The following is a 27,204-nucleotide window of genomic DNA, read 5'->3' as shown; positions in this document are numbered from 1 at the left end:
CTGCATGCACAAATGTTCAGTTGTTTAGCTAGACAAGAATGCTTTCCAAAAATGTTATCTTGATAGGATTGTTTCAAACCACAAGCTGCTGTGAAAATGAAAAACACAATCAATTCAACTTTGAAGTACTGAAATTAAATCGAGACTGTTTGATCCATAAGAACAATTAGGTCACTATTATTTTTTGACATGTGAATCGATTCAAGTCAACAATATTTTTTTAAATACTGAAAAATTGAGTTGGGTTCAAATAAAAGATGGAAGACAATACAAAGTGTAGATGGTACAGTATCAAACTGAAAATAGATTGTTACTGATGCAGCATGAAGTTTATCTTCTTGAACGAAACAAAGCAGAAAATAGAGAAGAAACTAAACATGCTAAACACCATTTGGACAACATTAACAGACTTAATACAGAATTGACAGAAAAAAACAGTGTGTGTGTTCCAGATGTTTCTGAATGTTTTGTCCTGTTGTTATTGTTGGATGTTTCACATCTTTAACCCTTTCATGTACAAGAATACATCTCAAAAAGCAGTAACTTTAAACTTAGTGACAAAGAAACAAAATATGGCAAAAGACAGTGAAAAACCTTTTGAATATTATTCTCTGCATTTCATACACAGACTCAAGGACATGTACTGCATATGTCAAAGACGTGCAGGAAGATGAATTACAGGATGCTGTTTGATTATACTTTGTGTGTGTGTGTTAATCAGATGGGAAAGCGCCACTTCTCAGGGTTGGAGGTGACCCTGATGGTGTTGTTTTCATTGGTGCTGGTGGTCGCTGTCGCATTGGTTGTTTTACTGGCCACTGGGGAACCAGGGTCGATGAGAGAAGGTAGGTGATGAGATGCCAGTATTATCTCTTTGAATGACGACATGCAGAGACATGAGCGCACGTGTATAAACTGGATGTAAAAAAAATAAAAAAATAAGTTCACCCTATGTTCAATTATTTGTGCTATTGTGACAAAATAAATAACCAATATGATTTCCTTGTTTACAAGTTGAATATTTAATTCAGTGTAGTACTGTGATGTTTAACAGAGATATTAGACACAAATTATTACCACAAAAAAGCATTGTGGACTGAGGGCAAACACATGTCAACCCTGATTGTTATCAAGGACACCCAGCAGTGAAAAAACAAAAAGCAGAGACTATACAGAGACATTGGGGAATGGCTCACATGGGGACGAGGACTCAAGCACGCACAGACAGGGTTATTATGACAGCTGTCACTCTCAATTTCAATTTACCGCCCTGATGTTGGTCAAGTGGTTTATATTTAAAGGGAACAAATTGAGCCTCAGACAGATGGATGGGTGGGGGGAGTCTCTATGGTTTCATGCATATGACCTTGTTTTAGGGGTACAGGGTACTGATGGAGATCAGGTTACAAAAGCAATATATACAGTATATATATATATATATATATATATATATATACACACGCACACACATATTTTTGGAAAACATCACATGTAGCAGGTAATTTAGATAAATGTGGTGTTTGATTTATGATTATATCAGATTGCATACTGGTCAATGATTACAAAATAACATCTGTTGGGTTATGTACTATGCACGTTTGAAGAATTCTGACCTTGTAAATTTATGTTGTACGGCAATAAGCCAGAGTTTGGTTACTAGTGATTTTGCAACAGTTACGTTTTAAGGAAGGGGTTAAAAGACATTTGTGTTAAAACAGATAAAGGATGTTGTTTTGTGGAATTAACATCAAATTCAACTGATGTTGAATTTTGCATCACAGGAATAAATTACATTTTAAAATAAACTAAAATAGAAAACAGTTATTTTAAATTGTAATAATATTGCACGATATTACTGTTTTCACTGTATGTTGCTTAAAATCTGTTAAAGTATATCATGATGGTTAATTGCTATTTCAGATTCAGATTCAGGATCAGACATTGTCCCGGAATGTCCCAAAATTCCAGATGGAGAGAGAGTGGACTGTTTTCCAGATGGCGGTGCTTCCCAGGTAAAACTGCAGTGGACATGGCCTACTACATTCCGTAAAAACTTCCAGCATGCTTTTCTGAATCTTCCTGTGTGTCCTTACAGCTAAAATGTTCAGAAAGAGCATGCTGTTGGAGCCCCCTGAATGAGACTAACGTCCCCTGGTGCTTCTTCTCCAAAAACCACGGCTACAGCGTGGTCAGTGAAAACAAGCCTGACAGCACACGTGAGTTCAGCCTGAAACGAGACGTACTTGCTGTAATAAAACAATATTACACGTATCATTGGGTTTAAGATAAGTCTTTGTAATACCTCTTTTATCACAAACCAATTATACAGAGAATATTTAAAACTTTGGAGTGGTGTGGAATAGTGGATGTCACCATGAGATATCACCATCGTACCCTTGATCAAGGTTATATCAGGTGGAACAGTCTCTTTTTATTATTCTATAATTGCCGATATCGTGTGAATCAAATTCAACTGACCCATGGTCTTGTGGTGATAAATAAAGATTATTGAGATATTTCAAGGCTTAAAAGAAGTCTTTTTTAATTAGCAGTGTTTGCTTACCATGACTGTTGATCATAATATGGGTTTAAGATAAACGTTATACAACTTGTAAACATTTGTACTATGGACATAAGTGATACCTCATATAAAATTACATTGACATTGAAAGAAGGACTTGAGCCACACAACTTACATTTCCTTCAAAAAAATGTACAAAATTTCCATTGCTCACAGATTTCTTTCTTTTTTCTTTTTTAAATTGTAAAAAAAAAAAAAAGAATAATAATAATGCTCACTGTTAGTTCATGTTAGTTAATACATTAACTAATGCTAACAAATGAGACCTTACATCCACAAAACCAGTCACATTTTTTTATTATTGAGATTTATACATCATCTGGAAGCTGAACAAATAAGCTTTCCATTGATGTATGGTGTGTTAGGATAGGACAATATTTGGCCGATATACAACTATTTGAAAATCTGGAATCTGAGGGTGCAAAAAATCTAAACATTGAGAAAATCGCCTTTAAAGTTGTCCATTTATGTTTGTGATTGTGCTGCATTCACTCACAAAAATAAATTTTATATACTTACGGTAGGAAATTTACAAAATATCTTCATGGAACATGATCTTTACTTAATATCCTAATGGTTTTTGGCATAAAAGAAAAATCGATAATTTTGACCCATACAATGTATTTTTGGCTATTGCCACAAATATACCCGTGCAACTTATGACTGTTTTTTGTGATCCAGGGTCACAAGTGTTATCGAAAATATTATTTCAGTTTTTCTACTTCAAAATTGTAATGGTTTAATGTGTTTCTTTCCCATTACCAAACAATCAGTGTGAACTTTGAAAAGTTTGTATTTAACCATGTAGTAAGTAAAGCAGACAATTCACCAAGACCTCTTTGGAAAATGTTTTGCTGTAGATATTGAGGCCAAGCTGACAAGGATGGATGCTCCATCTCTATTTGGAGCTGATATTAAAGAGTTGACCTTCTACGCTGAAATGCAGACAGAAAACCGCTTTCGATTTAAGGTCTGTTGATGAACTGACACAAATATCCACGACATCATGTCAGTGTAAACATGTTTATAATGGCGTGCAATGTTCTCTTTGTTACCAGATCACTGATCCAAAGCAAACCAGGTATGAGGTTCCTCACGAGCATGTGCAGAATCTCCCTTCCAGTCCTCCCACCGGCACCCTAAAATACAGAATGGAGCTGATCCATAAGCCCTTTGGACTGAAAGTTTGGAGAACATCTCCCGAAAAACTCCTGTAAGTGGCGTCCACTTGGGAGCTTTTTTTCTTTTCTCTTCATTTTCACAGATGGATTATATGTTGACTCTTTGTGAGCTCAGTGCATCGTTAACTATACAGCACATAATCATTTTAAAATGTTTCTTTGACTATATAAAGAGCAATCACAATAACACCAAAAAAGACAGAAACTAGAAGCATGAATAGAATGAGGGAATCCGAATAGGTCTGAAAGAAGCCTGAAGCAATGCAAACAAGCTTTTTGTAAAGGAGCTGGTCTTCGTCTCGCTGTCTACATGCTGTAGATGGAAATTGTTTTGTTTCCTTTTGTTATTGTCTGCCGCCATCTGTGCATTTTTTTTTATTTTTTTTTTACACTGTTGAAAATGAAAGGCAGGAAAATGGCCAGTTCTGATTCCTAGTTCTTACACATGTTCAAGTCGAATTTGATTGTTTGATTGTATCAGGCCAGCTTTATGGATGTTGCATCTGTCACATAAGCAATCTACATTCAGTTTGGGGGCCTTTTTAAAACAGAACTCATTCATATTAAATAAGAGAGCATAGCAGAAGCAGCAAGGCATGGGCAAACTTTTAGTGCACACTGTATACTAAAACTGAGTGAGAATGCCATTTAAACTTTGTTGTCAATATATTTCTGCAGTACAGACATTCAATACATGATGCTTAAGCAATTTAAACATTTAAAAATTAAAGTTTACAAACAAAGTGTATTAGTTTTCAAACTGACAACCATTTCATAATTTGTGGCATTAATTAAGGACATTATCAGTGTAGCAAGCAAGACATAATTTATTTCCATTACAAAGCTACATTTCTGTTTTAAGCTGTGAAAGCTCAATCTGTGACCGCTGTTGCAATGCTCAAACACTGCAGATGCAATAAGTGTGAAACAGACTTTATACGTACATCAAATGATCCAAATTAAATGCGTCTTTCTGTATTAAAACTTTCAATAGCAGGATTGCCCATTGAGAAATGGGCCTTATTTCCAAAGAATAGGGAACCACAGTCAATAAAAGCCACATTTCCCTTTACGTGACCATTTTCATGTTGTCTGTATGCATGTTGCAAAACAATAAATGGATCAGTAATCTTTTATCTCCTGAATTGTATTACTTTAAAGCCTAACAATAATGGCTTTAATCATAGAAATGCATGGTTCATATAGAGGTTTCAGCATATTTGGTATTTCATAAGAAGTGTAGTTGCGTAATATGCTGATTACCTTATCTTTGGTGATATTATTTTTTATACTCCAAGTAAAAGTTTAGATAAGAAGATGTGTTTGTCACAGAAAGATTCTTAGCAGTCAGTTTAGATTTGGTTTTGGGAATAGGCAGTCATTTTCCTTACGTTACAGAAGATGATCCTTCTGATCCTATGTCGATAGTTGTGTTTTTATGTAGTTTGGATGTGCAGTTTCAGTGTTTTCGGACCCCTCTTGATGACATGCTGGAACGGTGAATCTGTACACATGTTATTTAAGGGTTTCATGACATTCACCCACAAAATGAATTATAAACTTACTATTTACAACATTTCTAAACCTCTTGCTCCATCAGGTTTGACACAACCCTTGGGCCGCTGGTTTTTGCTGATCAGTACCTTCAGCTCTCAGCTAAACTCCCCTCTCACAATATTTATGGACTTGGAGAGCATGTCCATCAGACCTTCCGCCATGACACCAACTGGAGGACCTGGCCTATCTTCACAAGAGATGCTTTTCCCAATGGCGTGAGTCACAATATTTTCACTATTCCAAACCAGTATGACTTACTTTATTCACTGGAATACAACGTTTTAGGCAAGTTTTTGAGGGATATCCTGGCCATTCTGGAATGAAGGACTAAAGGATGTCAAGCTTCAAAAAGGATGCAAAAGCATCATAAAATAATCATAGAAGTAGTTCATACACATCATGCAACATATTCCAAATATTCTGAAGTCATATGACTGAAATAAAATTTTCATTGTTCACTGATAATTGCTGCAATCGGATCAGTGAGTCAGCGTTGAATGTAAGAAATGAATCAGTCTGAACAACATAGCTATTTTTCCGAGATCTAAGGCAGATATCAAGATTTTCAGTTAGTTACAACTTACAAATTATTGCATGATATCAGAGGACTTAAAATATACTGCATTAGTTATATATTGTGTTCCAGAGAAGAAATGAGGATGACTAAATGATGGCAGAATTGTCGTTTTTTTTGGTTAACTTTACCCTTAATGAGCTATTTATAACTTATCTTACTCTATATATAAATTACTTTTGTTGGAATAACCCAATGTAATCAGGTTAATTTTGCCATATTAACATGAATAAAACAATTAATTTAAATATTTACCATGAAGCACATTGTTTAGGTTACTTAACAAAACTTCTGTGTGGGATTAGCCCTGGCATTTGTGTTCAAGACAATGCAACATAAATGTTCTAAATTGTCTCATTAATTGATAAAAGGCTGAAATTTGCCATCACAAACATTAATGCCTTTCCCTACCCCAGGGCACACACAACCTGTACGGACACTACCCCTATTTCACATGTCTGGAAGATGAGAGCGGTCAATCCATTGGAGTTTTCCTCATGAACAGCAATGCTATGGGTAAACAGTTGTTTTATTTTGTCATTGCCATTTTTTTTTTGCATTCACAGTAACAAAAATGAGCTTTGCCGTGGGCTAAAGTCATAATCTTTAACAACATGATTTGTAATGTCTGTGCACAGCATATATAGTGCGTCTTGATGTGCTTGTTTGTTTGGAATGGCTGCTTTTGCTTAAGGTTAGCAAATTAGGGTAATTTCATTTTTTTAATGTCTGTGTGCAGAGGTGACTATCCAGCCTGCTCCGGCTGTAACCTTCCGAACTATTGGAGGAGTTTTGGACTTCTACATCCTGGTTGGAGACACACCGGAGGCAGTGGTGGGCGAGTTCACAAAGGTGAGCGTTGCTGTCGCATATAAATAGAAACACTAACAACACTTGTTGACAAAAGTGTCTGCATTTTAGAAATGCTTTTACATGTTAGATAGAGACATGGCGAGGTGGGCAGTACACACTTCACATGGAAGTATGTGGGCAACCCGAGTCCGATCTGAAAGCAAAAAAGAGAAAGTTGTAAAACTTTATTTTGATAGTCCACTTAAACATTCTACTAACTATAAGTAACTTTGCAACTGCATGCAAATTAGCAGTCATTAGGTATTAGTAGACTGTATGCTTAGTATCTGCTAACACTTTATTTTGATGGTCCCCTAACAGACACTGACTTAGAAATTTTGCAAGTACAACTTATTCTACTAAGCCTAACCCTAACTTAACTGTCTAATACTCTAATCAGAGTTAGTTGAGATGCAGTTGCAAAGTTATTTATAGTTAGTAAAATGTCTAAAGTTGCTTTACATTTGAAACATTTCATATTGTAACAGAGTCAGAAGTTGAATGCATCAAATCTTGTATAATACATTTTATAGATTGTTTATTCATTCATATTTATGAATTGTTACATATTTTTACTGTGGAAATATTTTAAACAAAATACTAAAATGTATTATGCAAAAATACAGATTGGTCAGTTATAGTATTCTGCAGTCTATTATTTATTTATTTACTTTTTAGAAAATGACAGCTAAACCACTATATTATCAATTATAAACATTATAAAAACATATTATGAATATTTTCAATTAAATTTACAACAAAAAAAATGTATTTATGTATATATGTATTGAAATATACATAGCAATATTATAATTTGTTGTCCTCCCTATTTCTCCACACTCTCTTTTTGATCACACAATACAGCTATTTAAGATCACATTGATATTTCATGACCATTTCAAGGTTATCATTAACACAAAAATAAACTAAAACTATTGAATATAATATATATATATATATATATATATATATATATATATATGAAAAAATGAAAAATGAAAATGAAAAATTATGTCTTGGCAGCTAGCTAAAAAAAATTAAAAATATATATATATATATACTAGAGGTGGGCATAGATTATTTTTTTTAATCTAGATTAATCTAGATTAATTTTGAAATTAATCTAGATTAATCTAGATTAAAATGGCTCATTTGAATTCTGCCGAAGGCATTCAGAATATGTGTGCTACCCAAATAATGACTATAAAAGTAAGTCTTTGAGAACGGGTTTCTCAAGCCAGGTGGCGCATTAGACCAGGGGCTCATCTCCTGTTTCCACAATGCATCACAAACTGCTTGAGAAAGCTGTTCTACTCACTGTAAAAGGTTACTACTGTACTGTTACCGTCCGTAGGCAACATTAGGTAGGCCTATGTTATTATCAGCTACTATAGGCTATCAATTAGGGATGGGCGATATGGCCTAAAATCCATATTGTGATATACATTGCAGCCTCTTGCGATAACGATATTATAATAAAACCATTTCAGAACAGGTTACACAGACCCTGCTAAACAACTGCTAAATGTTTTTTTTTTAAAGGGTGCATGTAGTTTTGAGAACATATATTGTGCAAAACTGTAAGTATACAACATAATTTTGCAGATAAATAAAATTTAAGTAGCCTACACTAGCTGCAGAGACTTAAGTAGGTCTAATGTTTATTATGGCTTAGAGCTTATAAAACCCCAAATTTAAAATTAGAATATTTTAACTGATGTCTTTTCAGTTAAAAAGAAACACAACAACGATTCTTTAAATCGGGCGCAGACAGAGATTATGTTCTACACCACTCAGATATATTGGGAATAATACGCGCGCGCTGGTATTCAGTGATATGTTTCGTTTTGAATTTGAGGTGGTAGAATGGATTAGTCGTGTGTTAACTTACCGAACTGTTACACCACACAGTCTACGTCGGACGGCTTAAATCCGAACCAAGTCCAAATAATAGATGTTGCACCGATCTTTTACACCAGCACTTTCAGCCGTGTTTACTTAAGATGACGACGAATATGATGCGTTGCAGCCGGGTGTACCTCGCGGCCGCGGGTAGATTGCGTCATCATAGCTTTTGTAGCTTGAGCCAGCTCCCAACCCAACTTGGAGAATAGATTAACGGCGATATTTTTTTTATCGCGCAATAAGAGTCTCGCGTTAACGCAGCGCGTTAACGCCGATAACGGCCCACCACTAATATATACATACATTTTTTATACATTATATATATATAAATGTATTTTTTATACATTATATATTATATATATATATATATATATATATATATATATATATATATATATATATATATATATATATATATATTATACATTATATATACTTTTTTTTTTTACTTTTTTTTTTTTTAAGCTAGCTGCCAAGACTCAATCTGAAATAAAAATGCATAAGACCTATATAGTCATATATATAAATAATAATACTAATAATAATGATAAAAACACACAACAAAATCACTAAAACTTTAACTAAAATAAAATGAAAAATATAATAATAAAAACTAAAACAGAATTATACCAAAATAACACCTGTCCATTTATTTATAAAAAATGTTTGGTAAGCAGCCATAATAAGTTATTGCAAAATAAACTTTGACAGGGTGATCAGGAGAACGCCATCAATTCTTACCAAAACTTCATCCTTGCTAACTGATGTCATCTCGTTCTGAAGGTTGAAGTAAAATCATATAGGCCCAGATGAACCTTTCGCCTGAGGGAGTCCTGTGATGTTCTGCGTGTTTAACATTGCTTTATGTGTCTCCAGCTGATTGGCAGGCCTTTCATCCCTCCATACTGGTCTCTGGGCTTCCAGATCTCTCGCTGGGACTACGGCAGCCTAGACAATGTGAAGACAGTCGTGGAGAGGAACCGACAGGCCGGCCTTCCGTATGTAAGTGCCAGGAACAGAAGGAGGGTTCCTCACTTTGTTCTACAAAATTTGATTCCATCCTGCACTTCAAAGCCACGATCGGGAGCACGGAACAAAGCTTTATTAATAATAACTTTACATATGTGAATTTCACCTGTATACGCAGTTAGAAACGTTTAGCACCTTATGGTAGGGTTTTAATTGGCGAAAGATGTATTGAAGCTCAATGTTTGATGTAATTCGAACAAAGAGGGCATTAGCATGTCAGGATAGCATCTCCATCTGATTAGCATGAGCAAATTACTGGCAGGAGAATCTCACCATCTGCTGATGTTCGATGGAAGTCAAGCCTTCAAAAATCAAAATGGACAATGTTGGCATGCAAAAGAGGCATAAAGGATTAGTTATGGACGAGACTTCAGCGAGAATAGCCTGATACAAATATTAACATTAACAACCTATTTAACTTCCATGATTTGATGCTGAAGTGAAACAGGATGTTCAGTGAGAGAAGAAAACTTTGATTTTAAGGGACTCAACGCCAGACCATTATTTATGTCCACATGTTTTGTGTTTCAGGACGCCCAGATCACTGATATTGACTACATGGAGAACAAAAAGATCTTCACCTATGATATGGATACATTTAAGGATTTGCCTCAGTTTGCTGACTACATGCATGATAAAGGGCAGAAATACATCGTCATACTGGTAAGCCATTGATATCGAAGTTATATTTATGCTAAGGTTTAGAGTTTTATAGGTTGGCAAGTTATTTCAGATTTTTGGACTGTAGGCAATAGCAAGTTTTGAGTCATATATTTCAGTGTTTTCAGTGTTTTTTCAGTGTTTTTTGAGAGTGTTTAAAAGTACCCTTTTGGTAGGATCCTGCTGTGTCCACAAGTTCAAAGATAAATGGACCCTATGAAACACTTGAGAGAGGACATGCTGCTAAAGTTTGGGTCACTGAATCAGATGGTGAAACACCTTTACTGGGAGAGGTAAGATCCTCCAAAGATACTCCTGATCGTGGTATTTTGTTGCTTAATTACTAGGGTTGGAATTGAAAACCGGCTCTTATTTATAAAACTTACTGAACTGAATGGTTTTCACAATGTTTGGTTTTAGTAACTGTTGTTGGACATCTGCATTTTTACAGATGGGGGGACAGATAACATACAGCGTAACCAGAGTAGTCTGATCTGGGACTAAATTTTGGTGTATTGATTAAAATGTTTTCATTAAAATATTATTTTTTTTTTCTATTAAAAAATAAAATAAAAATTATCATGACCATGCATGAATTAGAAACTCGTTCCCACAAATTAAGAATTTGTTCTCTCGTTTTAGTACAATTCACAATTTGTATTGTAAATATATTATATAATTCATAATTTCTAAAGGACCATGTGACGCTGGAGTAATGATGCTGAAAATTCAGCTTTGCATCACAGGAATATATGACATTTTAAATTATTTTTAATTGTAATAATGTTTCACAAATGACTGATTTGACTGTATTTTTAATCAAATAAATGCAGCATTGATGAGCTTAATAGACTTCTATCTTCTTTCTCTTTATATATTAATAAGTATAATTATTAACTGTTTATGTTACAGTTGTGTGGTGGAGGATTGTACAACAGTGCTTAGTTAAAATAACTAAAAGCCTGTAATCGTCAAGTTGAATGTGGGGCCGTTTACACAACACTGTTTTCAACAAAAAACTGAAAACTTTTTATGGCATTTTGGGGGACTGAAAATCATTATTGTCTCTGTGTAAACTACAAAAGTTTGAATTTGTAAAACTTTGATGTCATGCGCATGTGTATTATGCATGTTTAATCTTTAGGCACATAGTTTTTCTTTACAAAGTGACATCGCCAACAACATTTTTAATCCGTGTGAACGGGAAACATTTTGATTGTCGTTTGTACGCGATAAACGTAAAGGAAAAACTTACCATCCACCTTTTAACCCATTAAACATGAACATAATTCTATTTTAAGAAACAATTATATTGTATTTACTGACTTAGTTTGAGAATTAACCTTGTGGTGTCATGCAAAACTGTAAAAACAAAATTGAACCTTGTAAAAATTAGAATAGGAATGTATAAAGAAGTAGAATAAGTAAAGAAACATCGAGAAAGTGGAGTTGCCATGTGATAGCCATGAGAGAGGCCATTAATTTAACATCTGTAACCTTGAGTTAGATCATTTATTAACCACCCCTCAAGGCAACAAGACACATATCACATGACAATATCACTTGTGATTATTTAGCCGGTTAGGCAGAGGCAGATGCTAATTGCTTTTCTATAGTTTTATTTCAGGTCAGTGTGTGCATTGATTTTACATTAGAGCTTAATATCACGCTTTCATGCACCTCAGAGCCATGTGAGATGAGGAAAAGAAAAGAACACAAGAGGAAATGGAAACGCCCATGGCTTAAAAACATAAAGACATAAATAAAATGAAAGTGACAGTGCTATCTGTGAAAGATTGTGATGTTTGTGATTGAATCTCATAAAACATGGGAATTTTACCCAAATAATAAAAAGAAATAGTATATAGGCTACTTTTAATAAATGCATATTTATTTATTTACTCTATAATGACAGTTAAGCATATTTCCTCCTCCCCTCTCTCTCATGTCACAGGTCTGGCCAGGGGAAACCGTGTTTCCTGACTACACAAACGAGGCTTGCATTGATTGGTGGGTTGATGAAATTTCGCGATTCCACAAAGAAGTCAAGCATGATGCTCTCTGGATTGTAAGTAACCCACAGAGATCATTACCCGTGACCAAATATTGAACTTGATCATTTTACGACTTGGTAGAAAGGCCATGAAAGGTCATGAAAAATGTTCTGATTCGTATCTCCAACTTCCTACAGTCTCCGAATCAATATGATATGTCACTGACTCAATATGTATTAATCATGATATTCGAACACAGCAAAGCTCTATAAACATCGCTGTAGGATTTTAAACTACATCTGATCTGTACAGAACAGTATAAAAGCTTTAAAGTCAACATGATATCAAAATTTCAATTAATGTTTATTTGTATAGTTTATTTGTACATATCATTTCAAAGCCGCTTTATAGAAAATGCATTTTCTAAAATATTAAAATCTAAAAACTTACTCCATCCAATCAATTCCTGGTTGATAAAATCAAGTTCTGCCCATCTTGTTTTTTTCTCCCGAAATATTCTGACTTGCATTCTGAAAGTAATGGTTCCGAATGCCATTTCATGTTGACTTTAAAGCCTCCCTAAAGGGTGATGCTTTAATCTCGAGATAATTTGCTGCCTGAATTAGGGAGCGCTGAACTAATTGCTGTTTTATTTCTAAGGACATGAATGAGGTGGCCAATTTTGTGAAGGGAGGCATTAAAGGCTGCTCTGAAAACAAACTCAACTATCCTCCATTCACCCCACGTGAGTCTGAAATGCATCTACAGTTAGATTTATTCATAGCAGATGCATATCAGCTAAGCATTTCCTCGCCATCTGTAAACATCCGTACTCTTTATTTCCATTCGGCTCTAAAGATGTCCTTGATGACCTGATGTACAGTAAGACCTTATGTATGGATGCTAAACATAAATGGGGGAACCACTATGATGTCCACAGTCTCTATGGGTACTCTATGGTCCTGGCCACTGAGAAGTAAGTTTTGTTTTTTTCCACACTCTATATGCTAATAAGCAACTTTAATAGAGAGAGTTGGACCCTAAACTAAAGTGTTACCAAAATTACTTTAACCATCTATTGCACAATGTTGCCTCTCTATAACAAACTAATTTTCTTAATTTTGCAAGCATGTTTTTAAAGTTGGAAATAAGATGCAGGGACTTTCTTGATCATATACCCTTGATGTCATTTTAAGATCTTTTTTTTTTTTTTCTGGCATGAGACATTGTGGAGGATGCATATTTTTGCAGCTCTGGAGAACTGACTTCAGAAATATGATTATATTTTTTGTTTGCGAGTAAACATTTTAAAACTGCTGGAGTCATATAAATTATTTGTGCATTTTGGGGAATTGCTTAAATGTGTTTGTTCTCTTAAAAATTGTGTGACAGTGGAATAGATATGAATTATGTGGATATGGATGCAATGAATGCAGATGCTATAGAGCAGGGGTCGGCAAGTAACTTTGGCCGCGGGCCAATATTTTTTTTAGCCAGTAGATGGCGGCGGGCCAGCTACACAGAGTAGGCCTATGGATACAAATTAAATACTCTTATATAGGCCTATAATCGCGGAAAATGATGGGTCCGTCACCGTCCGTGGATCATTCGTTCAATCATTTTTTTTTTTTTTTTTATTAAAACCAAAAATAAAAAGATGAAAAATGACTTGTTTTTCCATTATTTATTTCCTGAACTAAAAAAAAAAAAAAAAAAAGAATAACGACGGGTTTTCTGATTTTGCTCAGATCAAAAATAGAAAAAAATAATTAGCCTACTGGATTAGACAAATTTTAATTTAGATTTTTAATTTTTAATTTTTAATTTAACACCTTATATATCAAGGAAATCAAGTAGGCCTACTATTGTGGTAACAGATTACAGCCATTTTGTGAATAGCAATCATGCCTCATTCGCTTACAGTCCGACTTTTGAACTTTATTCCTTTTTTTATTATTTATCCGGGACACACACATACACACCTGGTTTAAGGAGGTCTGCGCGGGACTGTTTTTTTCCGTCCCGCTCCCACAAGGTTCTATTCAGCAACCGCTTAAAATACACTCGGTGTTCACCCGCTTTATTTCCCGACCTGACGGGTCCGCAAAATTTAGATCTCGTTTCCATAATCTCACATTCAAATGTCTCTAACGGAAAGAAGGAGATTAAGTAGCCTATAATAATTATAAATGCTATACAAAAATTGTGTTCGTACCAATATAGCCTAAATATTAGGCTATTTTAACATTGTAGCCTACTGTCAGCAGAGAAAAAAATGCCACAGAAAAAAATGATAAAATAAATGAAATAGTCTAACATAAATTATATAGGACAAAGCATATCACTCAAATTTCTAAGCAACATAAACGAAAATCATATTGCCCTACTGACAAATGAAGTAGGCTAGGCTATTTTCTGCCGAACTATTTCAAACATCTTGCAAAAAAAGAATGTTGTTGACTGACAATGGTTTCAGTAGCCTACCAAACAGCTCCTCAGAGGTGTAGGTCAGAATTAAGTGCGGATACGCTGTCAAAAGATGTCGGGAGTGGGCTATTGTCAGTCAGACCGCCCGCTCCGTCCAAAGTAGGCTACACCAGAGTTCTGACCGCTACCGTCTTTTGACGCGCAAATGGACACAAAGTGGTCAAGCGTAGACGCGGCAGACGCGAATTTGACGCGATATTCGCGTCCGGTGTGAACGCACAGTTAAATGTAATCCCGCACCGCATGATTCCCTATGGGCGTTTCACACAGTATGCACGGGGAAATCGCCGCGCGACTACGGCTTTTCTCAAGTAGGAAGAGTTTTGTGCAGGATTTAGGACTTCCAAAATAATCTGGCAGGCCAGAAAATATTGTTGGCGGGCCACTTTTGGCCCGCGGGCCGCCAGTTGTCGTTCCCTGCTATAGAGAATATCAGAGTTATGCAATATTGTTGTTATTTGTTATTGTATTATTCATTGGTAAATATATTTACCTACTATTTTAGTATTTACTTTACATTTAAATGACAAAGTTAAATGATAATAAAGGAATAATATTTTTTGTGTTTTTCAGCAAAAACTTTAATTTATTTCCAAAATATTTGCTAAAAAATGTTTTAGGATGTCCAATTAAGACAAGAAAACTGAACCATTTATTTTGTTCATAGTGTATACAAATGCAAGTAAATGTAAGTTTTTTTTTTTCAATAGAGAATTAAGAGAAAAAGTGAATGCATGTGTGTGTGTGTGGGGGGGGTGGTGGTGGGATCAGTTTTGAAATGATTTATTTGAAGAATGTAGGACGGCACACGACAGCTCTGAGTCAGCAGTAGTGACTCAAGTAGCATCACGCGTGACTCATTGTTTTCCTGTCATATGGCAGGATGTTTTCCTCAAAGGGGGGTGAAGAGAGTTGAGTTGTAACATGCTTGCTCCTTTTATTTTCAGCAGGAAATCTGTTCTACTCATCTTGTAATTTCTACATCATTGATTTGTTCCACTCTCGTTCCTTTACGCCTCCTCTCTCATTCAGCTTAACTCCCACTTAACTCCTGCTTGTATGTCTTTTCATCTCTTATGGTTTCCTGGGCCACCCTACTTGGCGTTGTGTCTTTTAAATGCCCTCCTTTATTTCTTTTTATTCTGGTGCCAACACTCCTGTTAGCTCTAAAATTGTGTTTTTGCTTCCAGGGCGGCGAAAGCAGTGTTTGGGAACAGCCGTTCCATGGTCTTTACCCGCTCTTCCTTCCCCGGGGTGGGCAAATACGCTGGGCACTGGTTGGGCGACAACGGTGCCAACTGGAATGACATTAAGTGGGCCATACCAGGCATGCTGGAGTTTAACCTTTTCGGAATCCCTTACGTAAGTGGTTTCATTCAGTTTATGTGTCCAAATAAAATGACTTTTCAAAACATTGGTAATCGATTGTAGACACCAGTCTTTCTTCAAAACGCAACAGCCCCACTGAGAGACATGGAAAACATTTAGAAAAAGCTTTTGGTTTTGATTATGTTTCCATGAAACCCAATGAGAAATTGAATGGGCGTTTGGACTCAGTGTTCAGGTTGAATTGAGTTAACATTGACTGGCTGACTCAACAGTCAGATCCAATGAATTCATCATTGGACAGACGATGTAAACATCTCTTGTTATTGCTGCGTTTAAAAGCAGGCCTTGCACAATATTATCTGATCACCAAACGTACCGTGATTTGTACTTTGAGGTATATCGTTTTTAAACTTCTTATTTTATTATCATTATAACAGTATACTGTATAACTGTCCCATATTGGCCAGAGTTTGATATTTCATAGCTTGTGAGTTCTCAAATAAAATGCAGTGTATTACAGTATTGCATTCTTATTTAATTATCTACATTGTCTCAGATGTTTCTCAACAAATTCCAACTAAACTAAACTTGGTTACTAAAATTAGCCATAAATGACATACAGTATGATTGTAAAGTATAAGAGTATAATCTGAGTTGCTAATAGCTTTTAAAGCTGAAAAATTAACGTGGAGAGCATCTCAGATCAGTTGAGCTTGATAATAAATATTTGATCAAATATTGAGACATTTCTCATTTTTGATATCAGACTTTGGTGCCCTTGCAAATCTGAGCACAGTTGTTAAGATATCTTATGAAGAATCATGAGTCTTTTTCTCAGTAGACACATCTAAGAAATAGGAGACTTCAGCAAAACTCTCCACTTAATCTCAACTGAGATTGAATTTTTCTTTCAAAGATCAGGAGATATTTTGCATGTATGTGAACACAAATAAACCGGAGAAAAAGTGATTGAAGTGATGATTCCTATTCAAAATATTCAATGTTACATATGAATAATTTTGCACTCCTGGCATAAATTAAGAAATTAATGTCACTGCAAACCAGATTTATCATAAACAGTGGTCAAATATCGAAGTCTTAAATCTTTCTAATGATGCTCAGTTTGTCTAGATCAAGTAAGAGTGTGATGTTTTAACGGGTAGTGAATATTGAACAACAATAATATCGTTAAACAAAAAAAAAAAACATCTGTGATCTTGAAGGGGTTAAGTAACTTATTTTAAGGATCTGCCTCTCTGAAAAGTCCATAAGCCAGTCAAAAATAAACACAAATAAGTCACAAATTTTATAATAATATACTGAATCTCATGATTTTATTCGGCAGAACGGAGTGGACATTTGTGGGTTCTTCGACAACTCAACAGAGGAGCTTTGCAGACGTTGGATGCAAGTCGGCGCGTTCTACCCCTTCTGCCGTAACCACAACGCACAAGGTTACAGTGTACGTCCCGACCTCTAAATACCAACAAACATTCAGTCTAAGTGTACAAAGCGTCTTCCTCTTCTAACATCTCTGCTATGTGTTACTAGCCCAACGGCAATGCACGGAATTACAAACATGTCCTCTCTCTTTAAATGCTATTTGTAGAAGATTTATTTCTCTAATCATCATTGTGAGATTGGCGTGAGAGAAGCAATCAGACCTCCGGAGCGAGAGTTTGAGAGGGCGAATGAGGATGAATGGAAAATGATATTCTTGGTGAAATTAGATGAATAAGATTTGACCTTTTAGTCAGAGAGTAATCATTCCTCGGCTGTCTCTGGGACCGATGGCTCTCCACCATGATGAACATATTATCAGTAGCCACAGTAAAATCCATTTACCTCTCGGTCTCTCTTTGCTCTTCAGCTTACTCTCCATGACTAGTTTGATATCCCTTTTCTAACAGGACCAGGACCCTGCAGCATACGGTCTTGACTCCCTCTTGGTGAACTCCTCCAGGCATTACCTTAACATCCGATACAACCTTCTACCGTACCTCTACACACTGTTCTACAAGGCCAACGTTAATGGAGAGACCGTAGTGCGTCCCTTGATGCATGAGTGAGTTCGTAAGCATGTGCAAACAGTGTCATCCTCAACAACAAACATTTGTTTTGTGTTTATTAAAGGAGAACTCCGGTCAATTTTAACATTGAGCTCATTTTTTTGTACATTTGGAGTGATGTCAATACAGAGAACAACGACAAAAATCGGTGTTGCCTACACCGAGTTATTCTATTTTTAAAATTTGCACCCTGTTGACTTCAATGGGGCAAGTACTAAACCTGCTTTTAGCCTCTTAACATCCTTGATGTGTCATTACAAGTGCACAGAAAATGTGAGTGATTCCTTCAGAGTGATCACGAGTGAATCTGACTGCAGTAGATGTGAAAGATTTGTATAAAAATGATGTTATTTAAGCCAGCGCTCATACCTGTGTTTACATCCTGTTTTCGGTTGAAGTCCAAAGTAGTCGATTGCCGAGTTCATGCGCTTGAACTCGGCAATCGACTACTTTGGGCTTCAACTTTATGTATGTATGTGTGTATGGATGTATGTAAAGTTGTATTAACCAGACAGCATCCAGGAACAAACTACAAACTGCTTTATAAGATAGTTTTGTCGCTGTGCAGGTTCTATTCTGACAGTGAAACCTGGGCGGTGCACAAGCAGTTCTTGTGGGGAGCACACCTTCTCATCACACCTGTGTTGGATCCTGTGAGTGAACATACACACACACACACACACACACACACACACACACACTGTGTTGTATGACTTCCTGTGTGCTCATGCAGATGACCTCCTCTGGGACAAATGCGAGGAAGATGGGACTTTTTTCTCACTCTTTTCATTTCCATCTCCTCCTTTTCTCTCTTTCTAATGAGTTTGTCGACCTCATTATGAAGAAATTAGAACTGAATATAGATTGCGGCCATGTGAAAATGGGTGATGAATTGTTTGAACAGACTTCGTGAATTTTATCAAGAATATGACTGAAACCCTTCATGTTCAAAGAGCTTCCCACGAGAACATGGCAAAAGGCCCGTTTTGAGAAAGTTTGATGCGCATACGTCAAGAGACGAGAGTGTTGGGTTTATTCAAAATCTTTAGGGAGTGCATGTGATGTAAACACTTCAATCAGCAGCAAAATCCATATGCATCAGATGCATGAAAATGATAATTACTGGACCATGTGGTCTGAAAAAAAAGTTGTTAGGTGCTAAAACAAGTTGCAGGGAAGAAAAACTGCTGTTGTTTTTCCTCTCGCAAGCATTAATTTAATGACACCCGACATCTAACTTGCAGATCAGTTGAACTTTGATCTTCTCAACATGGGTTTTGACTAGGGAAATCTATTCCCACCTTCAGAGATTTTGTCATCTTAGCCATCTTTTTTAAGTGCTAAGATGTTCTCGCTCATCTTCGCTCTCAATTAAAGAGTCAAGAATGTTGGTGAGCTTCAAAGAGGGAGAAGCCACCGCTGTGTGGGGGTCAGAAAAAAAAAAAAAAAAAAAAAAAATATATATATATATATATATATATATATATGCATCACTGCATGAATAAATTACATTTTAAAATATATTGCATAATATTTCACAAAATTAGTTTTTGCCATCACAGGAATAAATTACATTTTAAACTATATTCAACTAGAACTGTTATTTTAAACTGCAATCATATCTCACATTATTACTGTTTTTACTGTATTTTTTGTCAAATAAATGCAGCCTTGGTGAGCAGAAGGGACTTATTTCAAAAACATAAAACAATCTTACAGTCCAAACTTTTTATTTATTCATTCATTCATTCATTCATTCATTCATTCATTCATTCATTCATTCATTCATTCATTCATTCATTCATTCATTCATTCATTCATTCGTTTGTTTGTTTGCTTGCTTGTGTGTTTGAGTTGTTTTGTAGTTAACCCTAGGGTTTAGGATTAAGTTAAAAATGACTAAATAAAATAAAACACAATTTCCATGGACCTTCTGCTGATTAGTTTAGTTACTAACTGTAGGCTGTTTATGTTTCCCAAGTGTTTACATTTACAGTGGCGTCAAACGTGGCTCAGGTTAATCATTATTTGGACTATCTCTCGTTTTAAGAAACACTGTTCCTGTCTTAAAGTCACCCAGTTCCTCAGTTCAGATTGCTTTCAGCTTGGTATGAATATATTAGAGTGCCACCATCAGTAATGTACAGTTGGGTTTCCCTTAGGCAAAGGCATGAATCATCTTATCTTTTGGTTCGTTTGCTGCTCCTCTTTCTGTCAGCTTCTTACTCTCCAATATATCGCTCGTATTCTCTCTTTCTGAAGCTTGAAAAACCATGACAGGAGGACCAAATCTCTCTCTCTCAAAAAAAACCACCGTCCCTGAGGGCCTGCCCATTAGTTTAATGAATCATGCTCATTATTAAACCATTTAAATAATTTCTGTCATTATGTTCAACATGCACATATGCTTTCACACGTCTTTATGTCTTTAACACGGCTGGTTCTTCTGTTATAGGGTGTTACAACTGTGGAGGCCTATATCCCAGATGCCATCTGGTATGACTTTGAGACGGTAAGACCATCATCAAAATTGTACATGTTTGTGTGAATTATTCCAGTAAAATCTGTGCTTGAAACTTCCTCTAGAGGTTTTCGTTTAAGAGTGTGGTTAGTGCTCTATCCAGATAAACTACCAGCGATCAGATCACTGATAGGATTGGTCCATTGCGTTTATGTGTTGTGCGTCCCAGAACGGGTCGATTACATAAGACGTGATTGGCAAAGCAGGTCTTAAATGACCCTGGCAGAGGAAGAGAAAGTTTGATGGAGAGGAGCTACACGGAGAATCTGATTGGATCTGAAATGACTTATGGATAGAGCGGAGACTCAATGTCTGTCTCGGCATTGACCTAGTCGCACAGTCGGAGAGAGGGGTGAGGGGTATTGTGCAAGAGATGGGGAACTCAGCCAGTGTGAGACGAATTAACAATGAAAACCATGCTGAAAATAAGCTTAAGCTCAGTTTCTGCTGTAATATTATAGTGATTACATTTATTGTTATTACTGTAAAATCGATAATGAATTAAAATATGGTTTCAGATTATCTTTGTCTTTTTATGAAAGTGATGGTGAATACCAAGTTATCTATAAACTATGACTCTGATCCTAAATCTAATTTGCTGATTCTAAATAAATCCATATTTTAATTGATACCTGAAATTAATAAATATATCTTGATGTAACTTAAAATGTATTACTTTTGTATTCACATTATATTTAATATTACATATACTGTTATATTTACAGTGTAATGTTTTTATTTGTTTTTTAGGAGACAAAGATTACAGAACGCAAAGTGAAAGTTAACATGCACCTGCCCGAAGATAAACTCGGTTTACACCTGAGAGGTGGAGCCATTCTACCTGTTCAAAGACCAGATGTTACTACCACATACAGGTAATGACGGGTACCTAAAAAAAAAAAAAAAAATACTCATATTAAACCACTGTAACTAAACTCTATCCATGAAAATACAGCCAATTGGCTTTCAGGGAGTCTTTTAGCCCCGCCCGCTTTCATCAAACACATCTGATGCCCAGTACAATAGTGTCCATGTTTTTTTTTTTCATGGTGTTTTGTACATTTACCATTACACAACAATAATATTCTTAGAGTTACCTTAGCATGTGAATATGATCATCATTTTGCACTGGTTGTAACATGATTCACAATATCACCATAATATGATTAGCAGTACAATGATTTCTCTCAATAGCTTTTTATTTTATAGTGCTTTTATCCCTCTGAATATATTACACCTTCAACAATAGACATGGAAATGTTCTTTGTCTTTCAAAGTCTCTTTTGGGGGTGTGCTTGCACAAAAAATAGGGGTGACACAAATGCCTCACAAATACAAGGTGCAGTACAACTTATTTAAAATTCATCCCGCTTTGCCCGGTGTCTGTGACATGTTATTCACAAACAAGAATCCCATCTGAACTTCAAAGGATCCGTTTTCTATCTGCTTTTCAATTTCTGGTAAAAAAAGTTGTACGTTTGTGTGATGAAAGTTATGTGTTCCCTCAGCCGACGTCATCCCATGGGACTGATCATCGCTCTCGATGACAACCAGGCTGCGTCAGGCGAGCTATTTTGGGATGACGGAGACTCTCGAGGTATTTTTGAGGGACTTGCTATTAATTAGAAGTTGTTGTTTTTTTCTCTATGACAGTTCACCGTCAGAAACAAAAATCTACCTTACAGAGGGCTCAATAATACGGATGATTTTCTGCAAGCCCGGTTAAGCCAGAATTTCAGATTTTTACTTATACTTCCAGGGTTTTCACTTAAAAATTATTTTATTCTTAGCTACATTTTTTCTTTAACAGAACAAAATGTATTTATATTTCATTAAAAGCTAGATTTTTACTTCGCAAGGACAGTTACAATTTAACCCCATGGCAAATATAAATTCATACAGTAAACACACAGTTTGCTTGGATTCATCCAAGACTTGCACGTTTGAGAAAACCTTCTCGGTTTGCAAGCAGAATTTGCAACATCCAAATGTTCAATAAATTAACAGTGCAGAGAAAAACAAATGTTAGAGTTTGCAAGGCATAAAAAAACATGAATATGAGCAACAAACTTAAGATGTAGTGAAAAGGCAACACTGGCCTAAAACGAATTCAAATTGAACACAGGTTTATCCTTATTGTTGAGCCCTATAATAATCTTTTGTTTAAGCTAAATTATTAGATCTACACTAATGCTTCTTGAAAAAAAAAAAAAAAAAAAAAAACCCTCTTGTATTTGTCTCTCATAACTTCTCTTTCTTAGATACTGTTCCATCCGGCTCCCACATTCACTACCAGTTTTCAGTGGATAAAGTACGTCATCCTACTGTCACTTTTGTTGTTGTTGTTGTTGTTCTTTTAGATGGCATTATAGTGTACAGTATGTCCAAACAGTAACATTTAAGTCTTTTTTTTATTACATATTGTAAAATTGTAATCAGTATTAATATCTGATATTTTTCTGCTGGATCAGAATGTCTTGTCAATGCACGTTGCCCACAATGGATACATGGATCCAAACAACTTGAAGTTTGAGAACATCACTGTGATGGGAGTGACTACTGCTCCTGTTGTCGTGCTTGTGACAGACGGTTCCACTAGTAACCCTCTGTTGTCGTCCCAGGTTCACTATGATTCTACCAAACAGGTAATCATATAGTTTTAACATCCATGCGTTTCCTGTTCAATATAATATACAATATATATACTTCCATTAAAAGCCAATGTTTTCTTAATAAAAAGACCTCTGAAAATAGCTGTCCTTCAAAGGGCATCACATAATGCTCAGAAATGTATTAGCTAATTTGACATTCTTAAAATATCTCTAAATGAAGTAAAAAATGCAAATGAACAAATAAATTAAAAAACAATTCACTGCTGACATAACATACAGTAATTTGGACTGTGAGCCAGTCCAACAAACCATGTCCACAAAACAGAGACTGACTTGTGTTTAATATGGAGCAGGATTCCCTAGGGTACCAGGAGAGACCCTGTCATTCCAAGTGAGTGTCCAGGTATGCTCTCGGACCAGTGATTGAATTTGTCAGGGCTCTCAAAAGCACATACATATTAGGCTATGATGAAGGGCATTGCTTTCTCCCAGAGCTCTAGGTCTTGGAATGACAACACGAGGATGTGTGGACTTCAGTCTTAAACTACATAACACATTAATAATAATTTATGGCATATTTACAAAGTAACACAAAGAGACTTAGTGAAACAGTATTTGTCATTCGCATCCTTTAACTAGAGATTGGCACCGACTAGGGTTCTGATGTAAATACTCCTGCTGTCTTAGTGTGATAAAAATCATTGGGTGTTTGTGGTCTGCTAGGTGATGCATTTGAGGAATCTGGAGCTGGAGCTTGGGAAGAGCTATACAGTCAGCTGGGAGTTCACATCCGCTGGAAATTTCGACTGCCACCCCGAATTTGGCGTCGATGAGTCTAAATGCCAAGCCCGCAACTGCATCTGGCAGGTCAGAGAGAGAGATGATATTTAATATTTAAGCCTATTGTTTTCAAAGAGACTGATTGGTCTGAAGTCTATATACAGAAAGGCTATTGTATTTCTTGTTATTGTACTTTTTCTGCATTTTCTGTAACGTAATTACTCCATATGTTTTTACTCTCTTTTGTAGCCTTTAAATTTTCCCAAGTGTTATTTCGCCGAGACACACGGCTACACATCCAACGTTTTTTCTGAGTCAGACAATGGCATCATTCTAGATCTTGACATCAATGGTGCTTTCTCAAGTCAGCGTTCTCTATCTCGAGACATCACCAAGCTCCGTGTGGAAATCACATACCTTAGTGAACACAGCCTACGTTGGAAGGTATATTTTTCAATTTTAAGATTAAGACAAAGACAATGTCTGAACATCCTATTTAAATGCATGCATTTGGCAGACTTTATTATCCAAACAACTTACATTGCAATCAAGATACACTGTACTTTGTGCATGCGTTCCCTCGGGTATTGAACGAATAAACTTGGTGTAACCACGCTCTATTGTTTGAGCTATAGGATTTTTTTTTTTTTTAACTGTTAAGAAAATAAATGCATATATTTAAGATTAAGATAAAGACTAAGATTGATTTTGGTCCTGTTCATGTAGATCTATGACCCAGCCAATACACGCTACGAGGTCCCTATTCCCCTCAATCTACCAGCTACACCAGAGACAGACGAGTCCAAGAGAATGTATAGGGTCCAACTTTCTAACAACCCATTTGGGATCCAAGTGATCAGAAAAAGCTCAGGAGAAACTATGTGAGTAATATCCCTGAATTACTATGGTAACATGGAGTCCAGAGAGGTTCTGAATTGTAAATCAACATCAACATTTTAGTTTAAAATGTATAAATAGATAGGGGAAAGTTATATTTTATCTGATTGGATGTCACTTTAATGTATACATATAAATGTAATACATTTATATGTATACGTTTTGCATTTATATGTATGCATTTGGCAGACACCTTCATCCAAAATGACTTGCATAGTATTCAGGGTATACTTTTTGTCAATATATCATCAAATTAATTCACAACCTTGGTTTTGCTAGCCCACTGTTTGAGTCAAATAAATTACATGGTTTTATATATCTTGATATATTAAATAAAATGCATTGAATGATACAAAATATATATTTATATTATTTATATTTATTTTAAAATCATGCATACAAAAATATTAGCTAAATGCTATTTAAAATCATTTTAGAATGAGATTAGCTTGTCAAAGTTCCCAAAGGTATTGCAGCTGCAAATTAATTGGAGAAAGCAACAAAGAAGCAGTTTTGTAGATGAGCACAGGAGTTTAGTGCAGAAATAGCAGTGCTGATGATGCACTTTTTTATGGTTTTCTGGGAGTTTTAGGACTATAAATGCACAGTTTGCTTTCTTAATGAAAGGAACTTGTTTTTCAGAAGGCAGAAATCATCTTGAGTGTTCTCAATTTTTTGTTAAATCTCATTCTCTCGCTAGATGGAACTCTGCTGTGCCAGGGTTAATATTCTCCGACCAGCTCCTTCAGATCTCCACACTCCTCCCCTCAAACTATGTCTATGGTTTTGGTGAAACAGAGCACCCCAGCTACAAACATGACCTTAACTTTCAAAAATATGGCCTGTTTGCGAAAGACCAGCCTCCAGGGGTGAGTGTCAGAACTACTGGTGATGTTTTACAAGCCTTCCTGCATTGATATGTCATCCACACTTCACACATTACTTTACTCAGCTGACACGAGTTTATAGCTTGGGCCTGGTTTAAGGCCAATCATATTAAACCCAATAATAAAAGAAAAATATATATAATTTGCATATAGATTAATATATCTATTGTTTGTCATGGGAATGAACCTGCTCATAACAGCTGCAGGAAAGGAATCCAGAGGGCCATCAATGGAGTCTGGCACCCGCCAACCTCCTATAAGAGGCTTTATGGATGACCTTACCATAACAACTTCAACCCATGTGCAGGCAAGATGGATCCTGAAGGCTCTTGATGACGTGGCAACATGGGCTCGGATGAAGTTCAAATCAAGGAAATCAAGAAGTATGGTGATCAGAAGTGGGAAAGTGACCAGCAAGTTCCAGTTGCGAGTACAGGGGGAGACGATACCATCAATTGAGGAAAACCCAATTAAGTGCCTAGGGAAATGGTACGACGCATCCCTGACCGACAGATGCAACGTTTCCAGGACAGAGAAACAGGCAGATGCATGGCTAAGTAAGATCGAGGGGTCAGGGCTGCCAGGAAAGTTTAAGGCCTGGCTCTTCCAGCACGGCCTGCTACCACGACTCATGTGGCTACTGACAATTTATGAAGTATCTATGACAGCAGTGGAAGGAGTCGAGAGGCGAGTAAACAAACACCTTCGCAAGTGGCTCGGAATCCCACCAAGCTTCACGTCAGTAGGGCTATATACCAGGTCTGGCCAGGTACAACTACCCCTATCGTCAGTGGTGGAAGAGTTCAAGGTGGCAAAGTGCCGGGTTGTGATGATGTACCAAGACTCCACTGATGAAAAAGTCAGAAGAGCAGGCGTCATTACGAGATCAGGACGCAAATGGGCGGCTGACACATCAGTGGCGCAAGCTGAAAGCGCATTGAAGTTGAAGGACATCATCGGAAACCCATGCGTAGGGAGGCAAGGACTCGGATCCACCCACTTCCAGCAGTGGGGAAAAGCAGACCCAAGGCAGAGGAGGGACATGATTCAAGCCGAGGTCCGACACCTGGAGGAAGAAAGGCGCAGGTCTAGGGCCGTCGAACTTGGAGTACAAGGTGCCTGGACAAAGTGGGATCTGCCAAAGCGGAAGATCACGTGGCCTGAGATCTGGAGACTGGAGCCCTTTCGCATCTCTTTCCTGCTCCGTTCAGTGTACGACACCCTTCCATCACCAACAAACCTCCACAGATGGGGAATGAGGGAGGACCCTTTGTGTAGGCTATGCGGAG

General features: G+C 36.4%; 1 protein-coding gene across 1 annotated transcript in view; it reads left to right on the top strand.

Moving 5' to 3' along the window:
• si (sucrase-isomaltase) overlaps nucleotides 1-27,204 on the top strand; it is a 55,538-nt gene that overhangs the window by 289 nt on the left and 28,045 nt on the right. Inside the window, exons 2-28 of the mRNA XM_081372352.1 lie at nucleotides 722-845; nucleotides 1,921-2,012; nucleotides 2,096-2,216; nucleotides 3,442-3,551; nucleotides 3,640-3,794; nucleotides 5,363-5,534; nucleotides 6,310-6,409; nucleotides 6,633-6,745; nucleotides 9,527-9,652; nucleotides 10,211-10,342; nucleotides 10,516-10,632; nucleotides 12,294-12,407; nucleotides 12,994-13,078; nucleotides 13,192-13,309; nucleotides 16,011-16,182; nucleotides 17,495-17,611; nucleotides 18,060-18,214; nucleotides 18,787-18,871; nucleotides 20,674-20,730; nucleotides 21,490-21,614; nucleotides 22,248-22,336; nucleotides 23,001-23,050; nucleotides 23,211-23,384; nucleotides 24,075-24,218; nucleotides 24,381-24,575; nucleotides 24,858-25,012; nucleotides 25,729-25,897. Of these exons, the coding sequence (XP_081228478.1) occupies nucleotides 722-845; nucleotides 1,921-2,012; nucleotides 2,096-2,216; nucleotides 3,442-3,551; nucleotides 3,640-3,794; nucleotides 5,363-5,534; nucleotides 6,310-6,409; nucleotides 6,633-6,745; nucleotides 9,527-9,652; nucleotides 10,211-10,342; nucleotides 10,516-10,632; nucleotides 12,294-12,407; nucleotides 12,994-13,078; nucleotides 13,192-13,309; nucleotides 16,011-16,182; nucleotides 17,495-17,611; nucleotides 18,060-18,214; nucleotides 18,787-18,871; nucleotides 20,674-20,730; nucleotides 21,490-21,614; nucleotides 22,248-22,336; nucleotides 23,001-23,050; nucleotides 23,211-23,384; nucleotides 24,075-24,218; nucleotides 24,381-24,575; nucleotides 24,858-25,012; nucleotides 25,729-25,897 (3,366 nt within the window). The remainder of the gene's footprint in view (nucleotides 1-721; nucleotides 846-1,920; nucleotides 2,013-2,095; nucleotides 2,217-3,441; nucleotides 3,552-3,639; nucleotides 3,795-5,362; nucleotides 5,535-6,309; nucleotides 6,410-6,632; nucleotides 6,746-9,526; nucleotides 9,653-10,210; nucleotides 10,343-10,515; nucleotides 10,633-12,293; nucleotides 12,408-12,993; nucleotides 13,079-13,191; nucleotides 13,310-16,010; nucleotides 16,183-17,494; nucleotides 17,612-18,059; nucleotides 18,215-18,786; nucleotides 18,872-20,673; nucleotides 20,731-21,489; nucleotides 21,615-22,247; nucleotides 22,337-23,000; nucleotides 23,051-23,210; nucleotides 23,385-24,074; nucleotides 24,219-24,380; nucleotides 24,576-24,857; nucleotides 25,013-25,728; nucleotides 25,898-27,204) is intronic.

This window comes from Scardinius erythrophthalmus (assembly GCF_964197995.2).
Source record: "Scardinius erythrophthalmus genome assembly, chromosome: 8".
Lineage (NCBI taxonomy): Eukaryota > Metazoa > Chordata > Actinopteri > Cypriniformes > Leuciscidae > Scardinius > Scardinius erythrophthalmus.
The sequence above is the reverse complement of the archived record's forward strand: the minus strand, read 5'-3'. Positions and strand labels throughout refer to the sequence as shown.